The 11,907-nt window shown below is 40.3% G+C and overlaps 1 protein-coding gene across 3 annotated transcripts in view; it reads left to right on the top strand.

The window, feature by feature from the left end:
* Positions 1 to 807: 807 nt before the first annotated feature.
* Positions 808 to 11,907, top strand: part of LOC139663519 (NLR family CARD domain-containing protein 3-like) — a 40,453-nt gene continuing 29,353 nt past the window's right edge. The window contains exons 1-7 of one of the 3 annotated variants that reach the window (XM_071542210.1): positions 1,926 to 2,030; positions 2,131 to 2,244; positions 4,636 to 4,714; positions 4,904 to 5,132; positions 6,584 to 8,387; positions 8,503 to 8,676; positions 9,696 to 9,869. In XM_071542210.1, coding sequence (XP_071398311.1) covers positions 1,984 to 2,030; positions 2,131 to 2,244; positions 4,636 to 4,714; positions 4,904 to 5,132; positions 6,584 to 8,387; positions 8,503 to 8,676; positions 9,696 to 9,869 — 2,621 coding nt within the window. In that variant the 5' untranslated portion in view covers positions 1,926 to 1,983. Of the gene's footprint in view, positions 937 to 1,925; positions 2,031 to 2,130; positions 2,245 to 4,635; positions 4,715 to 4,903; positions 5,133 to 6,583; positions 8,388 to 8,502; positions 8,677 to 9,695; positions 9,870 to 11,907 lie in introns of those variants that run through there. The other 2 variants (XM_071542212.1, XM_071542211.1) reach the window with 2 other exon arrangements.

Below are 11,907 nucleotides of genomic sequence, written 5' to 3'. Positions count from 1 at the left end.
AATCGTCTAAACGTAGAAGTAGTTAGTAATTAGTTGTGTTGCTTTCTGTCGGCAGGTTTGAGAATAAAACCTTAAATTAAATTCCCCTCACGAGCACTGCCAGCATATCGGCCTAATAATAGGACGCTTTTGACAATTTATGAGCAAAAACACAAGTTAAAATGAGGTTTATCACAGAAGTTCAACATTAAAGATGCTAATGAATATTGTGGAAACTATATTTTAGTGTATTAGCCTATATTATTTTAACCTGTCTGGTTTCATGACCTCCTGTTTTCAACTAGGCCTAAGACCTGTGGAAGCGTACAATGTAGTCACCCTGTTTATGGTTTTGTTTTCCGTCAGAAATAAAATGTATTTTACCTTGGAAGATGTTTTCCTGGTGAATTCACATCCAGATCAAGTCACAGAGACAGTAAAATCTCTTGCTATAATAAAATTGAAGAGCCTCCTGTCACATGCTCCACCTCAGTAAGAAACCTTTTTGATGTTGCAGCTGTCGTGTGACGTCAGACAGATTTTAGATATACACTCTCATTCTCGCTCTGTCATTGAATTTTAAAGTGATATAAATTTCTCCCTCCATCATTACATCTGTGTGCTGGTCTGCTGTTTAGTTCACTGTAGATGATGTGGTTAATGTCGCCATCTAGTGGACACACAGTAGAACTACATCACCTGTTCTGTGATTTCTCTGCCTCAGACTTGGATTCTGGCCTCAGGTTAGACCGATTTGGTGTCAGACTGATGTTCTAGACTTTGATAGTGAAGTTATGAGGAAGTGACAGCAGCCTCAGATCAAATGAACACAGAATTCCAGAACTGACGAAGGAGAATAAGCAGCGTCTTCTCTGTCAGTGTTTCCTCTACAGATGAAGGCAGAAAGTCTCTGTGACTTGATCTGGATGTGAATTCACCAGGCAAACATCTTCCAAGGTAAAAACATTTTATTTCTGACGGAAAACAAAAACAAAAGTGCAAACCATAAACAGGGTGACTACAGTGTCTAAAAGTAAAATTTAAAACATTTTAAGACTTTTAAAGTCAGTTCAGAAAGTTCAGTGCATTGTATATTTGTCATTTTACAGTCAGGAGTGATCACAACAGCAGAAGTGATATATCCTGTAATGGAAACCTTGTTGTAATGAATCAGTCCAGCTAACAGCATGTTGGGTGTGTTTGTGTAAAGGTGTTGGCTCTACTATGAGTCAGTCTGAGGAGAGAGAGGAGGGGCTCCCTCCCTCTAAAACCACTCTGTCTGGGGAACATGACAGCCAGACCAAAGCTAAGAGGTAAGATGAGGATCTCTAACTGTCCATGACTGTTCTCCATCTCAGAGCTCAGCAGTGAAATCATTACAGCATCATTATTCAGAGTAAAAGCTCTGTCTCTGTTGTGTTGAAGCCCAGTCCAGCAGGAGAGACCAGACTCCCCTGAACCCAGCTGTGTGTCCATGAAGAGTGACCACTCTATGGATCCACCTTATTTCTTCAAAGATGGACACCACTCTGCTGAGCAAAGGTAAGAATTTAAAACAGATGAGTTTTTATCTAGCTGTCCTGAAAATAAGTAAGAAGACCGGTCTATGAATCAACCCATTTATTTTAAAAGACATCATTCTTCTGAAACTGAAGTAAGTCAACATAATGTCACTATATAATGTTAGAATTAACAAAGGATTTGAATGAACAAATTACCTCTGAAGATGACCAAGATATTAACAATAATATGTAACATTGCTCTTGTTTTTTTTATCCTTTTTTTGTGTAGAGAAAGTTTTGCAGCAACAGCAGAGAACGTTACTTATTCACAGATTTTCTATCTGGTTCTGGAATTTGAACTGGTGACCTTCTGCTCAAAATCCTGATTTTCTTGAGGTTAAAACTATCCTTCTTTTGTCAATCCTGTGTTTCTATCAGGATCCAGCAGGAGAGACCAGACTCCCCTGAACCCAGCTGTGTGTCCTTGAAGAGTGACCAGTCTATGGATCCTCCTGTTAAATTTAAAGATAAACATCCCTCTGAAAATATGTAAGTCATCATTATCTTTGTATGTTAGCACTACTAAGAAAGTTAAATTGTCTTCATAAGGACACAGATACCTTCACTGTGTTCATAATGTTTCTATCAGGATCCAGCAGCAGAGACCAGACTCCCCTGAACCCAGCTGTGTGTCCATGAAGAGCGACTGGTCTATGGATCCACCTTATTACTTCAAAGATGGACACCACTCTGCTGAGCAAAGGTAAGAATTTGAAACAGATGAGTTTGTTGTTATCCATCTCTCCTGAGAAGAGGTATGAAGTCATGAGATATAGAATTGGTCCGGCCCTTCATACTCTGTTGATTTAGTTTCCTCTTTCAAAACATCACATCCAATAATCAGGGCTGACTGTCCTGATAATGATGGATCTTAAAAACTCACAATATATTTCACACACTACTTCAGGAGAGTTCTTGAAATTTTCATGTGCGTCTAACCTAATCTAGAACCGTAAGGCATCACAGGTCGATTCAAGGAAGCATCAATTTTATGAAGCTGAAAGCATAAGAAATTGATTGAAGAAACCTTAATTTTTAACGGATATAGTTTATAGCCTCCAACAGTTCACTTCATCTTGTCTCCTGTAGATTCTGAATGTATATACGTCTATGTACTATTTGTAATGCTGCCATTTCAGTAGAGCTGTGACTGACAGGCTGCCTTGTGGATGTAGGCTGGTGTGTGATATCGACCCAGCTGACCATTATAATTTGTGGGAAAATGTTTTCTGAATTTGCAGGCTCAAACCACTGTTGGTGTAGTTGGCCAGTTATCTGGGATTTGATTAGAACAGTGCAAAATAGCTGACTGCATAAGGCAGAGGGTATTAATGTAGACTAATGTGAAGCATATGCTCAAATTTGCTGTAGCCTACTAATAAATACATTGGTGAAAGAGTTTAGGTTTGACGTCGGCCTGTCTGCTGTAGGATCTCTCCTTCATGGCTCCTGCAAAGACATACTTGAAATTGCACAACTAGATTAGACGACTATTTGAGGAGCAGGTAAAGAGAGTCGCGCCGTCCTGCTTCTTTCAACTGAGAAATATATAAAAAATCGGCTTCATTTTTTTTTTATCTCACGCTGATTTAGAGAAGGTAATTCATGCTTTTATTTCATCTCGTCTAGACTCTTCACTCTCTCTATACCTGCCTCAGTCAAGCCTCCCTCTCACGTCTCCAGCTTCAAAATGCTGCAGCTAGGATTTTAACCAGTGTTGGGAATAACGCGTTGCCAATTAATTCCACTACTTTTGGCAGTAACTAGTAATTTAACTAATTACTTTTTCAAATTACTAACGCAATTACAATTACTTAAATTTATATGGGCTTGTTATTCATTACTGGATTATCCGGTTTGTGATCATCCGACTTTACGGTGGTGCAAGTGAATCAAAAGACTACCAAACTCCCTGGAGACTTTATTTCTCAAAAGCGACTAGCGACAAATCTGGAGACTTTCTCTGACCATGGGAAGCAATGTTAATGTGTTGAATCCCAAAGCATTTGGCAATAAATTGGTATGGCCTATCAAAACATATCTATTGTGTTTTATTGTTCCACTACTTACTTTTCATCATAGTGATAATGGGTACAATGATAGATAAAATTTGACAGTTGTCTTGTCCCACACTGTGCCACAGCAACACTAAAATAATATAGCTATGTGTAATAAGAGAATTGAAGCAGACATTTAAAAGTAACACAAAAGTTACTTTCCCTAGTAACTAATTACTTTTATTATTCAGTAATTGGTAAAGTAATTCAATTACTTTTTGAGAGAAGTAACTAGTAACTGGAGGAAGTTCGGCTAGCTAAATCAGTTTCATCTTTTAAATCCCTTCTAAAAACACACTTAAGGCTTTTATGTGAATTGCTCCTTATACTTGTATGTCCATTTTATTTTTCATTTTTGTAATTGTATTTATCGTTTTATTACTTCTTTTTTTGGCTGGACCGCAACAGCGGGGCCAGCCCTATAAATGCGAATGTCTGTCACTCACTCTCTGACTGACTGACTGACATCATTGGTCGGCCGTGGCACATGGCACACTCATGCACGGTCCAGCCATATACTAGGTTTTGACCTAATCTTGTTACTTATTTTGTTATTTATTACAGTCTCTTTTGGGGACAACTTGTACTGTCTGGGCATTCATGTGGTTTGCCACACAGTTTTATGTAAAGTTTAGTTGTATCTCTGTTTTCTAGTTGTATCTGTTTCTCATCTATTACCTTTTATTCCTATTTTTTAATTTATTTATTGTTTTTTATTCAACTTTATTTTATTTATTTAATTGTGATACTTTTACATCACTGTCTCTGGGTTTTATTGTATGTAAAGCGTTTTGTAAACGTTAGAAAAGTGTTACACAAATAAAGTTCGGGAAAGCCTTCTGAAATGAACAAATGTCTTGAAGAATGACTTCAAGATAGCGCTAGGACCTGCTTTGGGAAAGCCATGTCAACATTTACAGTGCAGTTCACCTTGTGTTTCTGCCAGGATTCATCATGACAGAACACAACTCTAACAACCTGTGTGTGTGTGTGTGTGTTGTTATCTGGAGACCTAATACATAATGTTTTCTCCACAGAGTTCACCATCAAAGGAAAGAGGTTCCCATTGGTCAGTCTGCTCAGGAGCATCAAACAGACCTGGACTCCATATTTATGGTGTGTAAATGTACAACAACACCTTTTACTTCAGCTACAAAGAAAATGCAAATCAACCATTCTGGTCATTATAGTCTCCATGCTGCACTCTTTAGACCAGTGGGCTTTCAAACCATGCAAGATTAATGTGATGTTGTGTTCCACGATTTTAATGTATGAAACTTTAATGTCTATAATATTCTGTTCCAGCTTCTTGAGGAGAACATTGTCACTTTTGTGAAGAACGAGCTGAAAAGGTTCCAGAGGGTTCTGAGTCCAGATTACCCAGAATGCTCAGAGAACCAGAGGGAGGATGAGGAGGTGGTGAACGGTGAGGAGGAAGAGCAGAGGAGGAGCAGCAGAGAGGCTTTTCTGGAGATCACTGTGCACTTCCTGAGGAGAATGAAGCAGGAGGAGATGGCTGACTTTCTGCAGAGCAGTAAGAGGCTTTTAACAGGTTTAACATGATGGAAAGTAGGGCTGCACGATTAATCGTATTAAAATCGCGATCTCAATTCATACCCCTATGCGATCTCATTCCTTTTCTTTTCAAAATCTTTTTATTGAGTTTTTCAACAAAAGTTCTCAGGGTTGGGCAGGCATATTCCACATTGTTATAAAATATACACCAATGTAGTATCATATAAAAATAAAAACAGTGACAATAGTGACAGTAACAAAGTAAGACGTCGATCTCATTTCTAAATGACAACGATTCTGCTGCATGTTCATTAGGGACATCCATTGCATCAAACCAATCGCTCCTAACAAGTGACAACATTGTGTTTCACGTGACGAAATGTGCACATGCAGAGCAGGAGAAATCAGCAGAAAGGAAAACAATTCCAGAGAGAGACATAATGGAGAACAGTAGACACACACAGGAAAACACTTGTTCAAATGTTGTGCTGTAAATAAGGGAAGAAGAGAGATGTAAGTTTTGATGTATTGTTCTTATGATAAGTGTTGCATTCATCAAACATTTGAATTAGGCTATATCAGCTTTGACAGGCCAACAGCAAGTGTGTTGAGTTCAATTCAATGCATTGCCACACAGTTATCAATTAAACTACCTAATTCCACTAAAGTTACTTAAATACCACAAGGTAATGATGCTACTTACGTTAACGTTTGTAGGGCAGTAGATTAGGAGTTAGCAGGTTACTGTTTACATTAGTGATGAAGCGGGTCAGGTTTTTTTCAACCCGCAACCGTCCATTCCGACACATCCGAACTCACCCGACCTATTTTCATACACATAAAACAACGGCCTGAAACCGATCTGCAACCCGAAAAAAAGATTCAGGAAGGCAGGTAATTTTCCAAAGACTCGTGTAACTAAGGCTATACTTAATGCTGCAGTGTGCAGTGTGCACAGAATGTGGATGGCGGAATAAACCATCTTCAAATTTATTACATTAATTAAATTAAATTTCATTGGAATTTAGTCTATAATTACATTGTGTGTGTAAGCCCATTTGACCCGCAAAGTTGATGTGACAGTCCCATTACAGTAATTATTATATTTTTTGTTGTTTCTGTCTGTATCAGGCGAAAGAGTGCAGTAAAAATTTCTATTAAAAAAGTTTTGCTTAAGAATCGTGATCTCAATTCTAAGCAAGAAAATCGAGATTCTCATTTTAACCAGAATCGTGCAGCCCTAATGGAAAGGGGAAATGGTGGAAAATGAAAGATGTTTACATTTCCAAACTCTGCTGTAAATATGCTGTACACATCTGTATCAGATCTGTACAATTCTTCTGGGCTGCACACACAGTCAGAACATGTTTGTCCACTACTGATGAGCTGAATAGATATCATGGAGTGGGAAAATATATACATCCACACTGAAATCCACTCATTGATTTCATTTGTTGTTTGTTCATTCAGAAACTTTTGCTCCCATCTGCCAACATCAACTCAAATCTAATCTGAAGGAGAAGTTTCAGTGTGTGTTTGAGGGGATTGCTAAAGCAGGAAACCCAACACTTCTGAATCAGATCTACACAGAGCTTTACATCACAGAGGGAGGGAGTGGAGAGGTCAATGATGAACATGAGGTCAGACAGATTGAAACAGCATCCAGGAAACCAGCGGGACCTGAAACAACAATCAAATGTGAAGACATCTTTAAACCCTTACCTGGAAGAGAAAAATCAATCAGAACATTGATGACAAAGGGAGTGGCTGGCATTGGGAAAACAGTCTTAACACAGAAGTTCACTCTGGACTGGGCTGAAGACAAAGCCAACCAGGATATACAGTTCATATTTCCATTGACTTTCCGAGAGCTGAATCTGCTGAAAGGGAAAAAGTACAGCTTGGTGAAACTTCTTCATCACTTCTTTAATGACACCAAAGAATCAGGAATCTGCAGGTTTGACAAGTTCCAGGTTGTGTTCATCCTTGATGGTCTGGATGAGTGTCGACTTCCTCTAGACTTCCAGAACAACAAGATCCTGACTAATGTTAAAGAGTCAACCTCAGTGGATGTGCTGCTGACAAACCTCATCAAGGGGAATCTGCTTCCCTCTGCTCGCCTCTGGATAACCACACGACCTGCAGCAGCCAATCAGATCCCTCCTGAGTGTGTTGGCATGGTGACAGAGGTGAGAGGCTTCACTGACCCACAGAAGGAGGAGTACTTCAGGAAGAGATTCAGAGATGAGGAGCAGACCAGCAGAATCATCTCCCACATCAAGACTTCACGAAGCCTCCACATCATGTGCCACATCCCAGTCTTCTGCTGGATCACTGCTACAGTTCTGGAGCATGTGTTGAAATCCAGTGAGAGAGGAGAACTGCCCAAGACCCTGACTGAGATGTACATCCACTTCCTGGTGGTTCAGTCCAAACAGCAGAATGTCAAGTATCATGAGAGAGCTGAGACAGATCCACACTGGAATACAGACAGCAGGAAGATGATTCTCTCTCTGGGAAAACTGGCTTTTGAGCAGCTGGAGAAAGGCAACCTGATCTTCTATGAAGCCGACCTGACGGAGTGTGGCATTGATATCAGAGCAGCCTCAGTGTACTCAGGAGTGTTCACACAGATCTTTAAAGAGGAGCGTGGGCTGTACCAGGACCAGGTGTTCTGCTTTGTCCATCTGAGCATTCAGGAGTTTCTGGCTGCTGTTTATGTCATCGTCTCATTCATCGACTCTGGTGTCAATCTGCTGTCAGAAACTCAGTCAACATCCTGGTGGTCTACACTATTAAGAGACAAATCTCAGGTAAATCAGCTCTACCAGACTGCTGTGGACAAGGCCTTACAGAGTCCCAATGGACACCTGGACTTGTTCCTCCGCTTCCTCCTGGGTCTTTCACTGGAGACCAATCAGACTCTCCTACGAGGCCTGCTGACACAGACAGGAAATGACTCACAGACCAATCAGGAAACAGCCCAGTACATCAAGGAGAAGATCAAGGAGAATCCCTCTGCAGAGAGAAGCATCAATCTGTTCCACTGTCTGAATGAGCTGAACGACCATTCTCTAGTGGAGGAGATCCAACAGTACCTGAGATCAGGAAGTCTCTCCGGAACGAAACTCTCCCCTGCTCAGTGGTCGGCTCTGGTCTTCATCTTACTGTCATCAGAAGAAGAGCTGGACGTGTTTGACCTGAAGAAATACTCTGCTTCAGAGGAGGCTCTTCTGAGGCTGCTGCCAGTGGTCAAAGCCTCCAATAAATCTTTGTAAGTGCATAGAAAACTGGATAGATTCAAAATCTAAAATATAATATTCATACAGAGGAAAAACAATATATGTTTGCAAAGTTATTGTTTGTCTTCATCACTAATTCTCCTTCAGGCTGAGTGGCTGTCAGCTGTCAGAGAGAAGCTGTGAAGCTCTGGCCTCAGTTCTCAGCTTCCAGTCCTCTAGTCTGAGACAGCTGGACCTGAGTAACAACGACCTGCAAGATTCAGGAGTGAAGCTGCTCTCTGCTGGACTGGAGAGTCCACACTGTAGACTGGAGACTCTCAGGTAAGATCAGTTGACAGTTTATTTCAATTGATTTGACACATTTCTCCAAACTAAGGTCTGTGCTCTCAAAACTCAGGTCAAGATTCCTGAATCTGCAGAGTGTGACCCTGCAAGATTTACATCAGGATTTCAGAGCCATTTTACATCTGCATTTTCAATTAGAATTTCACTTTAAAGAAAGTTTGGGAATTTTCCAGCACTTGTTTTATTCAAATTCAAATACACAGCCATGAACATGAAGGATTTAGAGAAGATCGTCCATGCTCTGATATCATGTCATTAGATTACTGCACTTCTCTTTATTCCTGTCTCAGCTATAATTCACTGTCACATCTCCAGCTTGTTCAGAATAGAGCAGCTAGGATTTTAACTAGTGTTCAACAGAGATCATATATCCCCATTTGTACCATCTCTCTACTGGTTACCACTAAGATACAGAATTAATATTAAGATTTCACTGATCACATTTAAAGCATGGCTAGTTTTGTCCATGAGTTTCACTGCAGAGCTCTTAGTTCCCTGTGATCCGGAGAGCAAGCTGAGATCTTCAGGTCCTTCTGACTTTCCCTCAGTCTAGACTCAAGACTGAAGGTGAAAATACTTTTCCCATCAGGGCCTCTAGACTGTGGAATGCCTTCCTGAGGGATTAGGCTCATCTGTTAAAACACTTTAAATCTGCTTTATATATCTCACTATTCTTCTTTATAGCTTTTTGTAAAGCATAATATAGCATGTACCATTTGGTGGATTTATTTATCCAAATCACCTTACAGTACCATGTGTGAATACATTTTTATCATTGGTGACTCCAGTGGGAATCAAAACAGCATCCCTGGCTTTGTTAGTGCTACACTCAGCTCAGTGAGCTACAGCACCATGCAAAGTACACTGTAACCTCTGCTTTTAGATAAATAAAGTTTATCATTATTATTAGTAGTAATCTGAAAGAAAAAACACAGACAACATTGACATTAAAATATAAGAGAATAACATTTTTATTTCTGTTAATGTCCATTAAGGCTGAGTGTCTGTAAGCTGTCAGAGAGAAGCTGTGAAGCTCTGGCCTCAGTTCTCAGCTCCCAGTCCTCTAGTCTGAGAGAGCTGGACCTGAGTAACAACGACCTGCAGGATTCAGGAGTGAAGCTGCTCTCTGCTGGACTGGAGAGTCCACACTGTGGACTGGAGACTCTCAGGTAAAATCCATTTACAGTTTTTTCAATTGAATTGACACATTTCTCCAAACTAAGGTCTGTGCTCTCAAACAGTCTCTCAGGTCAGGATTATTCAGTCTGTTCAACAGATTTAAATCCTGCGGGTCATTAAAAAAAAACAATGTTGCGAAAATGAAGGCCTTAAATGGCATTAAAAATCTGAAATTAGATTCCCAGAGGTCTTAAATATTTTCTTTATCATTTTAGCAATACTGAGTAATATTTTATTGGCTTGTTGCACAAAATAACCATAATATATCAGAGGGGGTTTGCAAGTGTTGCTGATCAACGCCAGTCACTCCACTGTTACCTCAATGTTACCTAAACAAGCAGTCCAGTCCCATACTCTGTTTTGGTGGAGATGATCCACGCCCCTCTTGAGGTCGGGACTCCTTTCAGTTTCATTTGTGCAACCACGGCAGAACGAACTGCAGTAAGCTTAAAAAGCCTGACAGCCCGCAGTAAGAAAGCTGCTCCAAAACCAGAGTGAATATTGCTGCAGAGGTGGAGGAGCTTGGACTCTGAAAACAAGAGCGATGTGGAGTTGGCCTTGTGTTTATTGGACAGGTAAACAACTTATGATGTAGCTAAAGTTAGCCACACGCCACATGGCAAACTTTAGCTCCAGTGTTTCCCCTGTATTTCTTTCTGACAGCGTGGGGGCGTTGATGCTTTTTCCACGACCACATGTCGCTAATTGTCATTTCTACCAAAGATGCGTCTCGGCAGAAATACATTTGATGAAAAAAAAAATCTAGCGGATTTTCAGCAGCGGCGGCGCTACTGAATGACTTCACTGCACATAAATATCTGTCAAGCGATATGATGACAAACAAGCTGTTGCTAGTAAGCGGCTAAAGGATGTGGTTGGTTAGCGTTAGCTAGCTTGAGCTGCTAGACCTCTGGGTTAGCTGATAACAGAGCATCGCTATCTATTCATTCCATGTTACTTGACTTCATGATAGTTCTGTAACTCTGTGGGATGTTTTAAACATTTGTGACAGTTTACAATGGGATATGTTTCCTCTTCACTTGACATGCTGAACTTTAACACTACTTGCCTAGGTGCCGTTAAAACAGCAGTTCATACTTTGTCAGTTTCAGACCACCGTAGCTCAGTGGGACGGGAGGGGTGAGAGAGGGTGGAGCTGGGCTGTGTGACTGGTGGAGGAGAACCTCCTTGGAACACGTTTGCCGATGTTGTTGTAGTTCCTGTGGCTGCCGTTAGATATTACTAAAGGGCCCATGTTACTAGTCCCTTAACCTAATGACTTGTTTGAATTAAAAAAAAACATCTGTTTGTTAATTGTGATTTATTATAGCCATACCGTAGGAACCGTGGAGCCTTATAATTCTGACAGACTGATTCAGGCCGGAACAAAATTGATGCATCATTACTGGATGCTTGGGAACTTTACAGTGAAATGAGTGTGATAAATGAGTGGGAAAGTCAGCAGAGACAGACAGACGCACAGGAGATGGCTAGCAAATCCAGAAATGGGGAAATGGAAATTTTCACAACAATAGCTGGAAGAGATTTCCAGGCGGGGTTGTGCGCCGACACTGTCATCAACACTGTGCTTGGTTTTGCTTTCACATTCTGCTTTTGTGTAACCTTAATTGGTGTGACCAGTTACGGCTCGGAGTGGCATTAAAATGTCTTAAAAGTGGTATTAAAAAGGTCTTAAAAAGCATTAAATTCAATTTGCTGATATCTGCAGAGACCCTGATGCAGGTTAATGTCAGTAAATAAACACCTGACCTGTGGAAGATTTTCTCTGTTTACATGATTTTTAAACCAGTTGTGATGCCAACATTTAGCTCTGTTTTGGAGCCTCTGAATTACTTTCCATGAAGCAAGCAAGCAGCAAGCAAGTTTATTTCTATAGCACATTTTCATACATTGAATGCAATTCAAAGTGCTTCACAAAAGAAAGGAAAAAAGATAGCATAAGATAGGCATAAAAGAATTCATTCATTATGACAAACATTAAAAGTGCATACAAAGGGTACACAGGCA

Source organism: Centroberyx affinis, unplaced genomic scaffold (genome assembly GCF_046629955.1).
Source record: "Centroberyx affinis isolate AG114_WGS23_722 - 3 ecotype Tasmania unplaced genomic scaffold, CSIRO-AGI_Caff_v1 ptg004041l_1, whole genome shotgun sequence".
NCBI lineage: Eukaryota > Metazoa > Chordata > Actinopteri > Beryciformes > Berycidae > Centroberyx > Centroberyx affinis.
The sequence above is the reverse complement of the archived record's forward strand: the minus strand, read 5'-3'. Positions and strand labels throughout refer to the sequence as shown.